At 51.3% G+C, this 21,601-nt stretch overlaps 1 protein-coding gene across 1 annotated transcript in view; it reads left to right on the top strand.

The window, feature by feature from the left end:
- LOC123745445 (venom phosphodiesterase) overlaps positions 1-21,601 on the top strand; it is a 421,245-nt gene that overhangs the window by 232,302 nt on the left and 167,342 nt on the right. Inside the window, exons 4-5 of the mRNA XM_069300565.1 lie at positions 10,466-10,585; positions 18,469-18,621. Coding sequence (XP_069156666.1) covers positions 10,466-10,585; positions 18,469-18,621 — 273 coding nt within the window. The remainder of the gene's footprint in view (positions 1-10,465; positions 10,586-18,468; positions 18,622-21,601) is intronic.

The following is a 21,601-nucleotide window of genomic DNA, read 5'->3' as shown; positions in this document are numbered from 1 at the left end:
CGAGGTTATTACGCCAATTTCCTCGAACTCCAACTTCTGATTTCGCGGTTTTCGCCCCTTTGTGTCTGTCTCCAGGAGCCAATGCTTGGTGCTCGTCCTGGTCGTTTTCGTGGCTATTCCTTTCTCTCCCCCCCCCCCAGCCATTGCTGGGGCTTCTAATTCTTCTGCTCTCTTGATTCGGGCTGATGTTCCCTTTGTTCCTTTACTTTTTCCTTCGCCTCTCCATTGTTCTGCTGCTCGTATCTTTGTGGGGAAATGGTACACAGTTTGTTCCATTTATCTCCCCCCGAGTGTCCCGCTCTCTCTTCCTGATTTGAAACACCTCCTGGACTCCTTGCCGGAGCCTGTGCTCCTGCTGGGTGACTTCAATTGTCGTCATTCTCTTTGGGGTGACGTTCTGACGAATACCCGGGGTCGCCTCCTTGAGCCGTTTCTCCTCTCTTCTTCCCTGTCTCTTCTGAATTCTGGTGAGCCCACTCATTTGGACTCTCGGACTCGCACCCTTTCTTGTCTTGATCTTTCTCTCTGCTCTTCTTCTCTTTACTTAGATTTCACGTGGCAGGTTCTTGATGACCTCCATGGAAGTGATAATTTCCCCATCCTTGTTTCCTTTTTCTCTTTTCGCCCTTCCCTCTCTTTCCCTAGGTGGCAGTTTGCTAAGGCAGACTGGACCCTATTTACCCTCGGTGCTGCTCTCCCTGACCTCTCCCTTCTGCCTCTCTCTCGCGCTCTCCTCCTTTTTCATGACACTGTCTTCAACGCTGCCCTCCGCTCTATTCCTCGCTCTTCCTCTCGGGGTCCACGGAAGTGCGTTCCCTGGTGGAATGCGGACTGTGCTCGGGCTGTCCGCTGTAAGCGTGCAGCCTGGAAGAGGCACCGCCGTAGGCAGACGACCGATTCTTTTCTTTTCTTTCGGAAAGCGAGTGCGGTGGCCCGTAGGGCCATCCGTACGGCTAAACGTGAATGTTGGGCATCTTATGTCTCAACAATTACGTCCGAGACCCCTCTGGCCCAGATCTGGAAGCGTATCCGCAAGATAGCGGGTAAGTTCGTTCCCGATGTTTCACCGGTCCTTCACTTCCATGATACTCTTGTGGCGGACCCGTTGCAGGTCGCTTCCGAACTGGGTTCCCACTTTTCTTCTGTTAGCTCTGGTCTTCATCTTCCCCAATCTTTCCTTCGTAAACCTGTCCTTGAGTCTCGTCCTTTAGATTTCTGCACTCAGCTTCCTATCTTCCAGCACTCAGCACTATCTAAGGCTCTAAGGCACTCAGCACTTCCAGCACTATTTCTGCACTCAGCATCTTCAGCTTCCCTATAATGATCCCTTCTCTCTCTCTGAACTTCGTTCTGCCCTGGCCCTCAGCGGTTCTACGGCGACGGGCTCCGATGGTATTCATTATGAGATGCTTCGCCATCTCCCTCCGAGCACGTCTCAGTATTTACTGAGTCTGTATAATCGGATCTGGGAGTCGTCGTCAGTCCCTGAGGACTGGCTCGATGCCGTTGTCCTCCCTGTTCGCAAACCGGGGTCTCTGGGTACTTCCCCTAAGGACTTTCGCCCTATTGCTCTCACAAGTTGTGTCTGCAAACTCTTTGAACGTATTGTTAACGTTCGTCTGATGTGGTTCCTGGAACACCATCACCTCCTCTCCCCTTCTCAATTTGGTTTCCGCAAGTGCCGCAGCACGACAGATGTCCTGGTGAACTTGGAGGTTTATATTCATACTGCTTTTGCTGCGAAGACCTCCGTTGTTGCCGTCCTTTTTGACCTAGAAAAGGCTTACGACACCACTTGGCGTTATCATATCCTATCTCAACTTCATTCTTTTGGCCTTCGTGGTCATCTCCCTCTCTTTCTCCGCAGCTTCCTCTCTCGTCGTTCCTTTCGGGTGCGCCTTGGTACCGCTCTCTCTCCCTCTTTTCAGCAATACGAAGGTGTGCCCCAGGGTAGTGTTCTGAGCACTACTCTTTTTCTTGTTGCCCTCAATGGTCTTCTTTCCTCTCTTCCTTCTGGTGTCTTCTCCGCTCTCTATGTCGATGATCTTACCCTTTGTTGTCAGGGTGATGATTCGCCTCTCCTTCAACGCCGGCTTCAACTTGCAATTGATGCCGTGTCGTCTTGGGCCACAGGTCATGGCTTCAAGTTCTCTACTTCTAAGGCTTGTGCCATGACTTTTACGCGGAAACGGGTTGTTCTTCGTCCCTCTGTCACTTTATGGTCATCCCCTTGAATACAAAGATTCCGCGAAGCTTTTGGGGTTATTCCTTGACACTCGTTTGTCTTGGTCTCCCCATATCTCTTACCTCCGTGTTGAGTGCTCTAAGGCCCTTACCCTCCTTCGGGTCTTGTCCCATACTTCTTGGGGGGCAGATAGGCGCACTCTCCTTGCTTTACATTCCTCTCTCGTCCTGTCTAAGCTCGATTATGGTTGCCCTGCTTACTCTTCTGCTTCTCCTTCTACTCTTCGCCGTCTTGATGCTTTGCACCATACTGGGTTGCGCCTCAGTTCTGGTGCCTTTCGTTCGACTCCCATCCTTAGCTTATATGTTGACACTGGCTTCCTGTCTCTCCAGGACCGCCGTGATCGCTACTGTCTTCGCTATCTTGCGCGGTCCTTGCAACATCCTTCCTCTCGCCTCTGTCGTGCTTTAACTTTTACCCCTCCTGCGGTTCCTGTTCCTCTTCACCACCTCCCTCTTTCTGTCGGTTATCTCGCCTACAGGATTCTCTCTCCGTTCGTATTTCTGATGTTTCTCCTCATGTTGTTCCTTCTTTGCCCCCGTGGAGGGTCCCTCTTCCGCGGTTTTGTACTTCCTTGACCCGTATCACTAAAGCTTTTACCCCTCCTACGGTTCTGAAACGCCTTTTCCTCGAGCACTTTTCTTCTCACTCCCGCTCCGTTTCTGTCTTCACCGATGGGTCTAAGTCAGCGGACGGTGTTGGCTACTCTGTTGTTTTTCCTGATCGCACTTATATGTGTCGCTTGCCTCCGGAGACTAGCATCTTTACAGCGGAACTTTATGCTATTCTCTATGCTCTTCGTCTCCTGCTTTCTCGTTGTCAGTCTTCCTTTGTGGTTGTTGTTGACTCTCGTAGTGCCCTCATGGCTCTCGGGTCCTTTAATCCGGTTCATCCAGTAGTTGTCGAGATCCAGCATTGGCTGTTTCTCGTTCACAGTAAATTTAAGTCGGTTGAGTTTTGTTGGGTTCCCAGCCATATTGGTGTGTCTTTAAATGAGCGTGCGGATGCTGCCGCTAAGGAAGCTGTCCGCTCTTGTCCCATCTCTCGTAAAAGCATTCCGTATTCCGACTTTTACCTGGTTATCCATTCCTCAGTCCTTACCCGTTGGCAGGCTTCTTGGTTGTCTGTTACTGGTAACAAGCTGCATACTCTTAAATGTTGTGTTTCCTCGTGGCCGTCCTCCTTCCACCGTAACCGGCGGTGGGAAACAGCTCTGGCGAGGTTGCGTATTGGCCATACTCGCTTAACCCATGGTCACTTGATGGAGCGCCGCCCTGCTCCTTATTGTCCTAGTTGCATTGTCCCTCTTACGGTCGTGCATGTCCTTCTTGAATGTCCTGACTTCCAGGACGAGCGTGTGTCTTGCTTTCCGACCGCCCCTCGCGGTCACCTGTCCCTCGGTAGAATTCTTGGTGACTCGGATACTTTTGATATCGTTCGCCTTATGCGTTTTTGTTCTCGTATTGGCATCCTTGGTGATATTTAGCGCCCTCTGATTATTTTGCGTATTTGATGGTGCTACATAGCCTTCCCGGTTTGGTGCCGTCTTTTGATAATTACTTACTTACTCCATCTTCACCGAAGGGCGGACGGTTTAGGCTACTCTGTTGTTTTTCCTGACAGCACTTATATGTGTCGCCTACCTCTGGAGACTAGCAACTTCACAGCAGAACTTTATGCTATTCTCTATGCACTTTGCGTCCTGCTTTCTCGTTGTCAATCTTCCTTTGTAGTTGTCGTTGACTCTCGTAGTGCCCTCATGGCTCTCGGGTTCTTTAATCCGGTCCTTCCAGTGGTCGTCGAGATTCAGCATTGGCTGTTCCTTATTTCCAGTAAATTTAAGTCAGTTGAGTTTTGCTTGGTTCCCAGCCATATTAGTGTCTCTTTAAATGAGCGTGCGGATGCTGCCGCTATGGAAACTGTCCGCTCTTGTCCCATCTCCAGTAAAGGTATTCCTTATTCCAACTTTTAGCCAGTTATTCATTCCTCCGCCATTTCCCGTTGGCAGGATTTTTGGTCTTCTCTTACTGGTAACAAACTGCATACTCTTAAGAGTAGTGTGTCCTCATGGCCGTCCTCCTACCACCGTAACCGGCGGTGGGAAACGGCTCTAGCAAGATTGTGCATTGGCCATACACGCTTAACTCATGATCACTTAGTGGAGCGCCGCCCTGCTCCTTATTGTCCAAATTGCATTGTCCCTCTTACGGTCGTGCATATCCTTGTTGAATGTCCTGACTTCCAGGACGAGCATGTGTCTTGCTTTCCGACCCTCCCTCGCTGTTGGTCTTCCCTCGATATAATTCTTGGTGAATCGGATACTTCTGATATCGTTCGCCTTATGCGCTTCTGTTCTCGTATTGGCATCCTTGGTGATATTTTCCGCCCTCCACACATTTGATGGTGCTACATAGCCTTCCCGGTTTGGTGGCTTCTTTTGATAAATACTTACTTTCAGGCAGCTCCCCAAACTCTCTTCTCCTCTCACCAATCAGTTCTACGGATGTTGTGTCCATCATTCACTCACTAAAACATCAAAGCTGGGAAACATTAGTGAAATACCATGTATAGTATAAAAGAGTGTCTCTCCCATGCCTTTGCGCCACCCATAGCTTTGCTGGTCAACAAATTTCTAGAGTGCCATACCTTCCCTGATATCCTTAAAAAAGCAAGAGTAACGCCAGTTCATAAAGGAGGCAATCCGGCACACATAAACAATTACAGACCAATATCAAATCTACCTATATTATCAAAAATATTTGAAAAATTATTTACGAACAGCTCTATTCCTTTCTCGTAAAATTCAACATACTAAGTTCCCGTCAGTTTGGCTTCCGCTCCCAAAAGATTACCAATGATAATCTGCTTTGATTTACCAATCTGCTTGATTTAATCTACTCAGCCCTTGACAAAAGTGAGTTTCCGATTGGACTGTTCATTGACCTGAGGAAAGGCTTTTGATTCTGTAAACCATAACTACCTCTTACCTAAACTCCACCACTATGGAATCCGAGGCATTGGCCTGAACTTTATTCGATCCTGTCCTAGTGACAGACACCAATATGTAGCCATCAATGATATAACCTCTCCCACTCTACCATTAACCGTAGGGGTGCCACAGGGCAGCATCCTAGCACTCCTCTTATTTCATATATACATCAATGATCTGCCTAATGTCTCTAACATGCTTAATCCTATATTGTTTGCTGATGATACTACCCTCATCTACTCAGACCCCGACCCACTCATATTAAATAATTTTGTAAACAATGAATTAAAAAAAAGTACACTTGTGGATGTCAACCAACAAACTCACTAATCATAGAAAAGACCTACTACATCAAATCAACAAATGCAATTCAGCTTTAGATAGACAATGTTAACATCAGCAATAAAAATTATAGAAAGTTCCTTGGCCTATACTTGGACAAAAGACTCAACTTCAGTATCCATATAAAACACATACCTAAGAAAGTCTCTAAAACAGTTGGTCTACTCTCTAAAATCAGATATTATGTACCTAACTGCTCTCCTCTCTCTATATTATGCACTAATCTATTCCAATCTTACTTATGGTATCTGTGCTTGGGGTTCAACCTCTGCAAACTACCTCAAGCCCATCATCACTCAGCAAAAATTTGCTATCAGAGCAAAAACAAACTCTGCTTTCAGACAACACTCAGCCCCCCCCCCCTGCTTTAATCCCTAAACATGCTAAACATAACTTCACTCCACACATTCTCTTGAGCCAATTACATTTACAAAACCCTTTTCTTAAGTGCAAACCCTGCTATGAAACTCTTCCTGAAAAGATGTAATAGAACACATAATCACCACACCAGACATAAATATCTCTTTGATATTCCCAGAGTCAAACTTAATCTGTGTAAGCACTCTATACAAATAAAGGGACCTAGTCTATGGAACTCACTCCCTAACGAATTGAAAAGCTGTCCAACTTTTGCCTTATACGAAAATAAAACCAAAAATACCTAATTTCATCCTCATAGTTTCCTGCCTAGTGCTTTAAACACTCACTTTCCAGTGCAAGTTTATCCTGCTGTATCAGTACCCACTGTATCAGTATTTTGTGTTACCAATCCCCCAATACATGTACCTAAGTCATATAACTTTACCATTGTAATCACTGCTATCATCTTGTATCAAGGTTGTTATTGAACACACATTGTGTGCTACCCAATCCCCCAATATATATATACCTAAGCCTAACACTTTTCCATTAAACATTGCTATCATCTTATATGTGCAATCAGTGTGCTTTAATGTGCCAACTAATCTTTGTCATATTATCAATCAAGCTATCAATGCTTTCAATCAAAGCTTTCAATGTGCTTTATCGTGATTTAATATACCTACTAATCTCTCTCAAATTTTCTTACAATGCACCTGTTAACATTTCATAAATTTTGTTAGAAATTACCTACTTAATATCATATGTTAGATTAAGCACCTGCCAGAAACGCTATGCGTACTAGTGGCTTTACAAGAATGTAAACACATCATGCTATGTACTTTCATAAACCCAATGTAACTTCTTGTATATATATAAATAAATAAATAAATATTACGTGTGAACATTTTATCTAATTCCACTTTGTAAATTCCCGAGTATTTTATATATTTCTATCATATCCCCCCTCTCCCTTCTCTTTCTAGTGTCGTAAGGTTCAGTTCCATCAGGCGCTCTTCATATCCCATCCCTCGTAACGCTGGGACAATCCTCGTCGCAAAATTCCGAATCTTTTCTAGTTTCCTTGTGTGTTTCTTCAGATTGGATGATGGTGCGGCATACTCTAAGATCGGACATTTCATCTTCGGTCAGGCTTTTAGGCGGGTGTATTATGCCAAGCAGCCGCCGCACATGCTTTCGTTGTGGCCTGTTGGGGCATAAGGCTGCCGGGGTGCACTGGGACTGCGATTGCTCCCATGAACATGTTCCGGGAAGAGGATTTCCCGCCGCTCCCTCTGGAGGAGGACTCCGGGGGTGAGGAGGTGGGCGTCCCATTCACTGCTGCGGCTCCCCCTGCGTCTCCCTGTACGCCTCAGGATGTTGTGGGCCCTCCTTGATACCTGGTTGATACCTGGTTGATGGGGTTCTGGGAGTTCTTCTACTCCCCAAGCCCGGCCCGAGGCCAGGCTTGACTTGTGAGAGTTTGGTCCACCAGGCTGTTGCTTGGAGCGGCCCGCAGGCCCACATACCCACCACAGCCCGGTTGGTCCGGCACTCCTTGGAGGAATAAATCTAGTTTCCTCTTGAAAATGTCCACGGTTGTTCCGGCAATATTTCTTATGCTTGCTGGGAGGACGTTGAACAACCGCGGACCTCTGATGTTTATACAGTGTTCTCTGATTGTGCCTATGGCACCTCTGTTCTTCACTGGTTCTATTCTAGTTCCTTAGGATGTTGCGGCGCCGTCGGCGGTTCTTCCTACTCTGGTCTCTGTCCCAGCTGCTCCCGAGGACCTTCCGGGCAGTCTCTGTGCGTCGTCAGCGCCTTCCTCTTCCTCGTCTCCTGCGCCTGGTCCTGCGCCCTAACCTTGTGTCCCGACTGTGCTGGATGATGGGGTGGCGGCATCGCCTCCTGCTGTGTGCGGCCCGGTTCCCCCTGTGGTTGAAGCTGCTGCTGTCTTGCGTTGTGTGTCAGTCTGCCCGGCTTGTGGGGCCCGTATTTTTGAATCTGCCTCCGGCTCTGACGATGTACGGCCGGAGCCCAAGTGTTCCCGGTGTTCATCTGGGCGGATGTGGGTGACTTCAGTGACTGTGAATCTTCGGGTGTCGAAGGGGTGGTTCCGGGTGCGTCGCACTCTACGCAGTTGGTGGTGGCGCAGGTCCATGTGCCTGATGATGCTGATGACGCCGGTGCCCGTATCTCTGAGTTCTGCCTCCGGCGGGAGGCTCTCCGAGGTGGGAGGTGGTTGCTCCTCCTGCTATTGATGCTGCTACGGGCTCACCATAGCCCGTGCTACTTGGAACTTTGTTCCAGGTAGCGAATCTTTAACAACATATCGATGCTGTGGGTGCTGGTGCTGGCCGTGGAATCGTCATGGTGCTGAAGAAGGATGCCCACAGTGGTGGGTCCCAGCGGGAAGTGAGGAGGCCGGTGGGACCTAGTGAACGCGCTGGTGCGCTGCGCTGTGCGCCCCCCCCCCCCGGTGTGCCTTTATTTGCGCCGTCTTCCCGCCAAACACACACACCGAAACTACGACGTTGGTACAACGTTCGAACGAGTTTTAACACCTAACCAGTTATAACAACCAATATAGCAAGTTGTAACAACGTTCTAATACGTCATAAACACGTTAAGCCAAGATGTAACAACTTTATTACAAGTTGTAACAAGCGGAAAATAGAGACAGTTTCGGTTTGTGTTTCCAGGGTTGTGCCTGGCCCGCTAGGGCGAAGCCCTTTCCTATCGTCTTGGCCTCCGGGGAGGTGTGGGATTTTACCAATGTGCATTTTGATATTATTAATCGCGTGCTCCCGGTTCCCTGGGAACCAACTTGCGTTTGGGTTCCGCGAGAACAGTGTTTTGTCAGGGGTGTGGCGGGCTTAATGCTTCGGCCATATGCGGCTCCCGGTGTTCAGATCTGGGTGTTCGGAGTACACCCAGTTGCTTTAGGAGGCGTATTGTATATGGTTCCCGGCACCTAAGTATCCGGATAAGCTTGTGTTTGTGTTTTGTTTACTTGTTTGCTCTGATTTGCTTAGTGTTTACTCTGGTGTGTGTGTGTGTGTGTGTGTGTGTGTGTGTGTGTGTGTGTGTGTGTGTGGCTCTGTTTTCCCCGTGCCTGCGTGCACAGGGGGGTGGGGGGGGACATTGTGTGTGTGCGTGTGGGTGTTTTCTCATGGCTCTTGCCGGGGGGGGGGGGGGGTGATCCAGTTTGTACATGTAATCGTGTACTATTAGTGAGCTTGTTTGTGTTTTGCTGAGGCTCTTCGGGATATTTCTTTGCTTGTGCCTGTATTGTTATTTTCTGTATGTATTCTGCGTTTATTTTATGTTTGTTTTATGTGTTTCTCTATATGCCTGCCCTATACATCGCATACACTATACATCGCCTGCCCTATACATCGCCTGCCCTATATATCGCCTGTCCTATACATCGACTGTCCTATACATCGCCTGCCCTATATATCGCCTGCCCTATATATCGCATACACTATATATCGCCTGCCCTATATATCGCCTGCTCAATATATGCCATACACTATATATCGCCTTCCCTATATATCATCTGTCCTATACATCGCCTGCCCTATATATCGCCTGCCCTATATATCGCCTGCCCTATATATCGCCTGCCCTATACATCGCCTGCCCTATATATCGTCTGCCCTATATATCGCCTGCCCTATACATCGCCTGCCCTATATATCGCCTGCCCTATATATCGCCTGCCCTATATATCGCCTGCCCTATATATCGCCTGCCCTATATATCGCCTGCCCTATATATCGCCTGCCCTATATATCGTCTGCCCTATATATCGCCTGCCCTATACATCGCCTGCCCTATATATCGCCTGCCCTATATATCGCCTGCCCTATATATCGCCTGCCCTATATATCGCCTGCCCTATATATCGCCTGCCCTATATATCGCCTGCCCTATATATCGCCTGCCCTATATATCGCCTGCCCTATATATCGCCTGCCCTATATATCGCCTGCCCTATACATCGCCTGCCCTATACATCGCCTGCCCTATACATCGCCTGCCCTATATATCGCCTGCCCTATATATCGCCTGCCCTATACATCGCCTGCCCTATATATCGCCTGCCCTATATATCGCCTGCCCTATACATCGCCTGCCCTATATATCGCCTGCCCTATACATCGCCTGCCCTATATATCGCCTTCCCTATATATCGCCTGCCCTATACATCGCCTGCCCTATATATCGCCTTCCCTATATATCGCCTGCCCTATATTCCACCTGCGCTACATATCGCCTACACTATATATCGTTGGCCCTATATATATCGCCTACACTATATATCGTTGGCCCTATATATATCGCCCACACTATATATCGCCTGCCCTATATATCGCCTGCACTATATCACCTGCCTTATACACATCAACACTACCTGGATGTGGCTACTCTCGCCTCCAGGGTCTTCCTATAACATCCGTTATTACGGAAAAATTTATATTCGATTTTTTGTAATGTTAATAGAATATTGTGCGTGGCAGGTTGTGGTTGTGGTGGTGAAGGTGGGCGTGGTGTACGGCAGCCCTCACCATCCCCCGCTCACCATACCGGACCTCCTCGACCCCGCCTCCTGCCCCCCCACCTACCACCAACACCCTCTGGTGAGTGTCCTAGCTCACTCTTATGTTGTCACACCGTGTGTCCTTCTTGTATTACAGCCCTCAGTGTCACACTCCAGCCCTCAGTGTGACACTCCAGCCCTCAGTGTGACACTCCAGCCCTCAGTGTGACACTCCAGCCCTCAGTGTGACACTCCAGCCCTCAGTGTGACACTCCAGCCCTCAGTGTGACACTCCAGCCCTCAGTGTCACACTCCAGCCCTCAGTGTGACACTCCAGCCCTCAGTGTCACACTCTAGCCCTCAGTGTCACACTCCAGCCCTCAGTGTCACACTCCAGCCCTCAGTGTCACACTCCAGCCCTCAGTGTCACACTCCAGCCCTCAGTGTGACACTCCAGCCCTCAGTGTCACACTCCAGCCCTCAGTGTCACACTCCAGCCCTCAGTGTCACACTCCAGCCCTCAGTGTGACACTCCAGCCCTCAGTGTCACACTCCAGCCCTCAGTGTCACACTCCAGCCCTCAGTGTCACACTCCAGCCCTTACTGTGACACTCCAGCCCTCAGTGTGACACTCCAGCCCTCAGTGTGACACTCCAGCCCTCAGTGTGACACTCCAGCCCTCAGTGTGACACTCTAGCCCTCAGTGTGACACTCCAGCCCTCAGTGTGACACTCTAGCCCTCAGTGTGACACTCCAGCCCTCAGTGTGACACTCCAGCCCTCAGTGTGACACTCCAGCCCTCAGTGTGACACTCCAGCCCTCAGTGTGACACTCCAGCCCTCAGTGTGACACTCCAGCCCTCAGTGTGACACTCCAGCCCTCAGTGTGACACTCCAGCCCTCAGTGTGACACTCCAGCCCTCAGTGTGACACTCCAGCCCTCAGTGTGACACTCCAGCCCTCAGTGTGACACTCCAGCCCTCAGTGTGACACTCCAGCCCTCAGTGTGACACTCCAGCCCTCAGTGTGACACTCCAGCCCTCAGTGTGACACTCCAGCCCTCAGTGTGACACTCCAGCCCTCAGTGTGACACTCCAGCCCTCAGTGTGACACTCCAGCCCTCAGTGTGACACTCCAGCCCTCAGTGTGACACTCCAGCCCTCAGTGTGACACTCCAGCCCTCAGTGTGACACTCCAGCCCTCAGTGTGACACTCCAGCCCTCAGTGTGACACTCCAGCCCTCATTGTGACACTCCAGCCCTCAGTGTGACACTCCAGCCCTCAGTGTGACACTCCAGCCCTCAGTGTGACACTCCAGCCCTTACTGTCACACTCCAGCCCTCAGTGTGACACTCCAACCCTCACTGTGACACTCCAGCCCTCACTGTGACACTCCAGCCCTTACTGTCACACTCTAGCCCTCACTGTGACACTCCAGCCCTCAGTGTGACACTCCAGCCCTTACTGTGACACTCCAGCCCTTACTGTCACACTCCAGTCCTCTGTGTCACACTCCAGCCTTTACTGTCATACTACAGCCCTTACTGTCACACTCCAGCCCTTCCTGTCACACTCCAGCCCTTACTGTCACACTCCAGCCCTTCCTGTCACACTCCAGCCCTCAGTGTGACACTCCAGCCCTCAGTGTGACACTCCAGCCCTCACTGTCATACTCCAGCCCTTACTGTCACACTCCAGCCCTTCCTGTCACACTCTAGCCCTCAGTGTGACACTCCAGCCCTTACTGTCATACTCCAGCCCTTACTGTCACACTCCAGCCCTCAGTGTGACACTCCAGCCCTCAGTGTGACACTCCAGCCCTCAGTGTGACACTCCAGCCCTCAGTGTGACACTCCAGCCCTCAGTGTGACACTCCAGCCCTCACTGTCACACTCCAGCCCTCACTGTCACACTCCAGCCCTTACTGTCACACTCCAGCCCTTCCTGTCACACTCCAGCCCTCAGTGTGACACTCCAGCCCTCACTGTCACACTCCAGCCCTTCCTGTCACACTCCAGCCCTCAGTGTGACACTCCAGCCCTCAGTGTGACACTCCAACCCTCACTGTCACACTCCAGCCCTCAGTGTCACACTTCAGCTCTTACTGTCATATTCCGGCCCTTACTGTCACATTCCAGCCCTCAGTGTCACACTCCAGCCCTCAGTGTCACACCCCAGCCCTCAGTGTCACACTCCAGCCCTCAGTGTCATACTCCAGTCCTAACTGTCACACTCCAGCCGTAACTGTCACACTCCAGCCGTAACTGTCACACTCCAGCCCTTACTGTCACACTCCAGCGCTAACTGTCACACTCCAGCCCTTACTGTCACACTCCAGCGCTAACTGTCACACTCCAGCCCTCAGTGTCACAATCCAGCCCTCAGTGTGACATTCCAGCCCTTACTGTCCCACTCCAGCCCTTACTGTGACACTCCTACCCTCAGTGTCACACTCCAGCCCCTACAGTGACAATCCAGCCCTGAGTGTGACACTCGAGTCCAGAGTGTGACACTCCAGCCCATACTGTCACACTCCAACCACCAGTGTCACACTGCAGCCCTCAGTGTCACACTCCAGCCCTCAGTGTCGCACCTCAGCCCTTACAGTGACACTCAAGCCCTTACTGTCACATTTCAGCCCTGAGTGTCACTCTCCAGCCCTTAGTGACACTCCAGCCCTAAGTGTCACACTCCAGCCCTCGGTGTCACACTCCAGCCCTCAGTGTCACACTTCAGCCCTCAGTGTCACACTTCAGCCCTCAGTGTCACATTCCAGCCCTCTGTGTCATACTCCAGCCCTCAGTGCCACACACTTGCCTTTACAGTGACACTCCAGCCCTCAGTGTCACACTCCAGCCCTCAGTGTCACACTCCAGCCCTCAGTGTCACACTCCAGCCCTCAGTTTCACACTTCAGCCCTCACTGTCACACTCCAGCCCTCACTGTCACACTCCAGCCCTTACAGTGACACTCCAGCCCTTACTGTCACACTTCAGCCCTCAGTGTCACATTCCAGCCCTCTGTGTCATACTTCAGCCCTCAGTGCCACACACTTGCCTTTACAGTGACACTCCAGCCCTCAGTGTCACTCTCCAGCCCTCAGTGTCACAATTCAGCTCTCAGTGTCACACTCCAGCCCTCAGTGTCATACTCCAGCCCTTACAGTGACACTCCAGCCCTCAGTGTTACACTCCAGTCCTCAGTGTGACACCCCAGCACTCAGTGTGACACTCCAGCTCGCAGTGTGACACTCCAGCCCTCAGTGTGACACTCCAGCCCTCAATGTGACACACCAGCCCTTACTGTCACACTCCAGCCCTCAGTGTACCTCTTCAGCCCTTACTGTCATACTCCAGCCCTTACTGTCACACTCCAGCCCTTCTTGTCACACTCCAGCCCTCATAGTGACACTCCAGCCCTCAGTGTGAAACTCCAGCCCTAATTGTCACACTCCAGCGCTTACTGTCACACTCCAGCCCTTACTGTCACACTCCAGCCCTCAGTGTTACACTCCAGACCTCAGTGTCAAACTCCAGCCTTCAATGTGACATTCCAGCCCTTACTCTCACACTCCAGCCATCAGTGTCACACTCCAGCCCTCAGTGTCACACTTCAGCCCTTACAGTCACACTCTAGCCCTCTATGTAACACTCCTACCCTCAGTGTCACACTCCAGCCCTCAGTGTCACACTTCAGCCCTTACAGTCACACTCTAGCCCTCTATGTAACACTCCTACCCTCAGTGTCACACTCCAGCCCCTACAGTGACAATTCAGCCCTCAGTGTGACACTCCAGCCCAGAGTGTGACACACTAGCCCTTACTGTCACACTCCAGCCCTCAGTGTCACACTGCAGCTCTCAGTGTGACACTCCAGCCCTCAGTGTGACACTCCAGCCCTTACCGTCACACTCCAGCCTTCAGTGTCACACTCTAGCCCTCAGTGTCACACTCCAGCCCTCAATTTCAAACTCCAGCACTCAGTGTGACACTCCAACCCTCAGTGTGACACTCCAGCCCTCGGTGTGACACTCCAGCCCTCGGTGTGACACTCCAGCCCTCGGTGTGACACTCCAGCCCTCGGTGTGACACTCCAGCCCTCGGTGTGACACTCCAGCCCTCGGTGTGACACTCCAGCCCTCGGTGTGACACTCCAGCCCTCGGTGTGACACTCCAGCCCTCGGTGTGACACTCCAGCCCTCGGTGTGACACTCCAGCCCTCGGTGTGACACTCCAGCCCTCGGTGTGACACTCCAGCCCTCGGTGTGACACTCCAGCCCTCAGTGTGACACTCCAGCCCTCAGTGTGACACTCCAGCCCTCAGTGTGACACTCCAGCCCTCAGCGTGACACTCCAGCCCTCAGCGTGACACTCCAGCCCTCAGTGTGACACTCCAGCCCTCAGTGTGACACTCCAGCCCTCAGTGTGACACTCCAGCCCTCAGTGTGACACTCCAGCCCTCAGTGTGACACTCCAGCCCTCAGTGTGACACTCCAGCCCTCAGTGTGACACTCCAGCCCTCAGTGTGACACTCCAGCCCTCAGTGTGACACTCCAGCCCTCGGTGTGACACTCCAGCCCTCGGTGTGACACTCCAGCCCTCGGTGTGACACTCCAGCCCTCGGTGTGACACTCCAGCCCTCGGTGTGACACTCCAGCCCTCGGTGTGACACTCCAGCCCTCGGTGTGACACTCCAGCCCTCGGTGTGACACTCCAGCCCTCGGTGTGACACTCCAGCCCTCGGTGTGACACTCCAGCCCTCGGTGTGACACTCCAGCCCTCGGTGTGACACTCCAGCCCTCGGTGTGACACTCCAGCCCTCGGTGTGACACTCCAGCCCTCGGTGTGACACTCCAGCCCTCGGTGTGACACTCCAGCCCTCGGTGTGACACTCCAGCCCTCGGTGTGACACTCCAGCCCTCGGTGTGACACTCCAGCCCTCGGTGTGACACTCCAGCCCTCGGTGTGACACTCCAGCCCTCGGTGTGACACTCCAGCCCTCGGTGTGACACTCCAGCCCTCGGTGTGACACTCCAGCCCTCGGTGTGACACTCCAGCCCTCGGTGTGACACTCCAGCCCTCGGTGTGACACTCCAGCCCTCGGTGTGACACTCCAGCCCTCGGTGTGACACTCCAGCCCTCGGTGTGACACTCCAGCCCTCGGTGTGACACTCCAGCCCTCGGTGTGACACTCCAGCCCTCGGTGTGACACTCCAGCCCTCGGTGTGACACTCCAGCCCTCGGTGTGACACTCCAGCCCTCGGTGTGACACTCCAGCCCTCGGTGTGACACTCCAGCCCTCGGTGTGACACTCCAGCCCTCGGTGTGACACTCCAGCCCTCGGTGTGACACTCCAGCCCTCGGTGTGACACTCCAGCCCTCGGTGTGACACTCCAGCCCTCGGTGTGACACTCCAGCCCTCGGTGTGACACTCCAGCCCTCGGTGTGACACTCCAGCCCTCGGTGTGACACTCCAGCCCTCGGTGTGACACTCCAGCCCTCGGTGTGACACTCCAGCCCTCGGTGTGACACTCCAGCCCTCGGTGTGACACTCCAGCCCTCGGTGTGACACTCCAGCCCTCGGTGTGACACTCCAGCCCTCGGTGTGACACTCCAGCCCTCGGTGTGACACTCCAGCCCTCGGTGTGACACTCCAGCCCTCGGTGTGACACTCCAGCCCTCGGTGTGACACTCCAGCCCTCGGTGTGACACTCCAGCCCTCGGTGTGACACTCCAGCCCTCGGTGTGACACTCCAGCCCTCGGTGTGACACTCCAGCCCTCGGTGTGACACTCCAGCCCTCGGTGTGACACTCCAGCCCTCGGTGTGACACTCCAGCCCTCGGTGTGACACTCCAGCCCTCGGTGTGACACTCCAGCCCTCGGTGTGACACTCCAGCCCTCGGTGTGACACTCCAGCCCTCGGTGTGACACTCCAGCCCTCGGTGTGACACTCCAGCCCTCGGTGTGACACTCCAGCCCTCGGTGTGACACTCCAGCCCTCGGTGTGACACTCCAGCCCTCGGTGTGACACTCCAGCCCTCGGTGTGACACTCCAGCCCTCGGTGTGACACTCCAGCCCTCGGTGTGACACTCCAGCCCTCGGTGTGACACTCCAGCCCTCGGTGTGACACTCCAGCCCTCGGTGTGACACTCCAGCCCTCGGTGTGACACTCCAGCCCTCGGTGTGACACTCCAGCCCTCGGTGTGACACTCCAGCCCTCGGTGTGACACTCCAGCCCTCGGTGTGACACTCCAGCCCTCGGTGTGACACTCCAGCCCTCGGTGTGACACTCCAGCCCTCGGTGTGACACTCCAGCCCTCGGTGTGACACTCCAGCCCTCGGTGTGACACTCCAGCCCTCGGTGTGACACTCCAGCCCTCGGTGTGACACTCCAGCCCTCGGTGTGACACTCCAGCCCTCGGTGTGACACTCCAGCCCTCGGTGTGACACTCCAGCCCTCGGTGTGACACTCCAGCCCTCGGTGTGACACTCCAGCCCTCGGTGTGACACTCCAGCCCTCGGTGTGACACTCCAGCCCTCGGTGTGACACTCCAGCCCTCGGTGTGACACTCCAGCCCTCGGTGTGACACTCCAGCCCTCGGTGTGACACTCCAGCCCTCGGTGTGACACTCCAGCCCTCGGTGTGACACTCCAGCCCTCGGTGTGACACTCCAGCCCTCAGTGTGACACTCCAGCCCTCAGTGTGACACTCCAGCCCTCAGTGTGACACTCCAGCCCTCAGTGTGACACTCCAGCCCTCAGTGTGACACTCCAGCCCTCAGTGTGACACTCCAGCCCTCAGTGTGACACTCCAGCCCTCAGTGTGACACTCCAGCCCTCAGTGTGACACTCCAGCCCTCAGTGTGACACTCCAGCCCTCAGTGTGACACTCCAGCCCTCAGTGTGACACTCCAGCCCATAGTGTCACACTCCAGCCCTCAGTGTGACACTCTAGCCCTCAGTGTGATACTCTAGCCCTCAGTGTGACACTCCAGCCCTCAGTGTGACACTACAACCCTCAGTGTGACACTCCAGCCCTCAGTGTGACACTCTAGCCCTCAGTGTGATACTCCAGCCCTCAATGTCACACTCTAGCCCTCAGTGTGACACTCTAGCCCTCAGTGTGATACTCCAGCCCTCAATGTCACACTCTAGCCCTCAGTGTGATACTCCAGCCCTCAGTGTCACACTCAGGGACCACTCCCTGGCTGACACATGTTAGGGTCGTCAGACACCACTCCCAGGCTTTCACATGTTAGGGTCGTCAGGGACCACTCCCAGACTGACACATGTTAGGGTCGTCAGGGACCACTCCCAGACTGACACATGCTAGGGTCGTCAGACACCACTCCCAGACTGACACATGCTAGGGTCGTCAGGGACCACTCCCAGGCTGACACATGTTAGGGTCGTCAGGGACCACTCCCAGACTGACACATGCTAGGGTCGTCAGGGACCACTCCCAGACTGACACATGTTAGGGTCGTCAGGGACCACTCCCAGACTGACACATGTTAGGGTCGTCAGGGACCACTCCCAGACTGACACATGCTAGGGTCGTCAGACACCACTCCCAGACTGACACATGTTAGGGTCGTCAGGGACCACTCCCAGACTGACACATGTTAGGGTCGTCAGGGACCACTCCCAGACTGACACATGCTAGGGTCGTCAGACACCACTCCCAGACTGACACATGCTAGGGTCGTCAGGGACCACTCCCAGACTGACACATGCTAGGGTCGTCAGACACCACTCCCAGACTGACACATGCTAGGGTCGTCAGGGACCACTCCCAGACTGACACATGTTAGGGTCGTCAGGGACCACTCCCAGACTGACACATGTTAGGGTCGTCAGACACCACTCCCAGACTGACACATGTTAGGGTCGTCAGGGACCACTCCCAGACTGACACATTAGGGTCGTCAGGGACTCCCCTCTACTTATACACGTTACAATATGTACACACATGTGTGGCAGGTGTTGGTGTCGCTGGACGGGTTCCGGGCCGAGTACCTGAGGCGGGGGGTGACGCCGACGCTGGAGATGCTGGCCGCCCGGGGCACCAGGGCCCCCTACATGAAGCCTTCCTTCCCCACCATCACCTTCCCCAACCACTACACCGTCGTCACGGTCAGTACTGTGTCACTCTCTACTTGTTGCACTCTAGCACTCCTAGTGTGAGAGTTTGGTACTCCTAGTGTGAGTGTTTAGCACTCCTAGTGTGAGAGTTTAGCACTCCTAGTGTGAGAGTTTGGTACTCCTAGTGTGAGAGTTTGGTACTCCTAGTGTGAGTGTTTAGTACTCCTAGTGTGAGTGTTTAGCACTCCTAGTGTGAGTGTTTAGCACTCCTAGTGTGAGTGTTTAGCACTCCTAGTGTGAGAGTTTGGTACTCCTAGTGTGAGTGTTTAGCACTCCTAGTGTGAGAGTTTGGTACTCCTAGTGTGAGAGTTTAGCACTCCTAGTGTGAGAGTTTGGCACTCCTAGTGTGAGAGTTTAGTACTCCTAGTGTGAGTGTTTAGCACTCCTAGTGTGAGAGTTTAGCACTCCTAGTGTGAGTGTTTAGCACTCCTAGTGTGAGTGTTTAGCACTCCTAGTGTGAGAGTTTAGCACTCACAACACACTAAGCTCGCGCAAAACACTAATCTAAGCCACGTTCCTCTTCCTTTATTGAAAGTGAAACATTTAATTAATAAAATAACTTTTAACAGGATACAGTTTAGAATCTCTCATCAAAATGGTATTTATAATTTATATTATAAATGTTTATAATAATTATTATGTAATCCCGCCTGGGAATTGGAAACTTCAATCAGAAAATTTTCAGGTTCAAAGGGAAACTGAGAAACTTATGAACAAATCCACAAGGATTGTGATGAGAGTTCGAACGGACGCCCGGGATGATCCCAGACGCTGCCTTAGACGACTGCGCCACGGCATGGCCGAAGGAATTGCAACCGGGAATTCCATTGAATTCCACTGAAAGGGCCTCATCGCGGCCCTTGTGGATTTGTTCATTTGATGCATCACGCTATTGTGATTTTTGTGTACAGAGAAGCTTAGATTGAACTTTTTCCAACTGGAGAAAGGAAATTGATGTACAGACGTTGCAGTTACTTTTTATATGTCTGGCTAGAGGAATAACAACATATTTGTTCACATAAATCAGACAACGTTCAGTTCCCCAAATATTACCGCATCATTCAAATTTAAGGCCAGTCATTGCACGTCTTAAGAAAGGTATAACACTTATATTCATATGTGGCATTCTTCCAAGAAAGGGAGTGGGAAATAAATGGATGTCGAGGGCACTTGGTGTCAATTGCCGGCTGGAAAGATATTGCAAATCAAATGCAATATCTTTCATAGACAACTGGGAACACTTCTATGGAAGAAATGAAATGTATGCTCGTGATGGGGTGCATCTATCGAGGGCTGGGGTTGTTGCTGTTGCGAACTCGTTGGAAGAAGTGGTTACAGGTGTTTGTTTGGGTTTAAACTGTTAGTAGATAGAGGTATGGGAATTGATTTGGAGGAAGGAGGTAATAAAAGTATGTGTTTCTGGGAGAAAGGAATTGGCAAAATGATCAGGGAAAGAGAAGGGCCTCAAAATAACAATTCACTTAGGGTATATTACACTAACAGTAGAAGTCTAAGAAATAAAATTAACGAATTAAATGCTCTTGTCTGCACAGAAAAAATAGATATTATTGCACTTACCGAAACGTGGATGAATGTAGAAAATAGAGAACTATTAGCTGAATATCAAATAAATGTATTTAAACTATTTCACACAGATAGATATATTAGACGAGGAGGGGGAGTAGCCATATATGTTAAGGACAATTTGAAATGTAGTCTCGAAGAGGGAATCAAAACTGAGCCACACACAGAAACTATTTGGATAGAATTAAACGAAAAAGCAAATAATCTTAAATAGGAGTTATATATAGGCCACCAAACTTAGACAGAATGGAAGCAAAGCATCTATGGAATGAAATATCCAGAGCATCAAGGTCTAACAGTAATTGTGTCATGGGTGACTTTAATTTTAGTGGAATAAACTGGTTTAACATAACAGGGAATAATGAAGCAGAATATTTTCTAGAATTGACGATTGCTTCCTTAAGCAACACATTAAGTAACCAACGCGGGAAAATAATATTTTAGAATTAGTGTTAACTAACAGGGAAACACAAATTAATGACATCGAAATAGGGAGTGAACTAGGGGAACAGTGATCACAAAGAATTCAGATTTAGTATAGAATGTAATAGATCTGTAGGAGAAAATTCTGTTAAAGTGAAAGCTTTTGGAAAAGCTGATTTTTAATAGCCTAAGATTTTTTTTAGTGAAATAGATTGGACAGTCTTGGGCATTGGGGGTAGGCCGGTCTTGGAGCGAGAAGTGAACCCAGCGATAGGTGACGTAGAAAGGGATTTCGATGTGGATTCAAAATGTAACTTTAGAACATAAGAACATAAGAACAAAGGTAACTGCAAAGGCCTATTAGCCCATACGAGGCAGCTCCTATTTATAACCACCCAATTCCACTCATATACATGTTCAACCCAAACTTGCAACAATAGAGGGACCCTACCTTCACGACGGTATGCGGAAATTGGTTCCACAAATCAACAACCCTGTTACCGAACCAGTATTTACATATATCAGAAACAGTATAAGGTTCAAGGACTGAACCCTGCTGGACTCCACTGGTGACGTCTCGCCAATCTGAGACCTCGCTCCTCACAGTGACTCGCTGTCTTTTGTTGCTTAGGGACTCCCTTATCCAATGGAGTACCTTCCCTTTCACTCCTGCCTGCATCTCCAGCTTTTTCAATAGCCTCTTGTGTGGTACTGTGTCAAAGGATTTCTGGCAATCCAGAAATATGCAGTTTGCCTGGGACTGTCTGAGAGTGTATTCACCTAGTTGTATTCATCTAGTTGTGTTTGCGGGGGTTGAGCTTTGCTCTTTCGGCCCACCTCTCAACTGTCAATCAACTGTTTGCTAACTACTTTTTTTTCCCCACACCACCCACACACACACATACACACACCAGGAAGCAGCCCGTGACAGCTGACTAACTCCCAGGTACCTATTTACTGGTAG

Source organism: Procambarus clarkii, chromosome 44 (genome assembly GCF_040958095.1).
Source record: "Procambarus clarkii isolate CNS0578487 chromosome 44, FALCON_Pclarkii_2.0, whole genome shotgun sequence".
Classification (NCBI taxonomy): Eukaryota; Metazoa; Arthropoda; class Malacostraca; order Decapoda; family Cambaridae; genus Procambarus; species Procambarus clarkii.
Note: the sequence above shows the minus strand (reverse complement) of the source record. Positions and strands in the feature narration are given on the sequence as shown.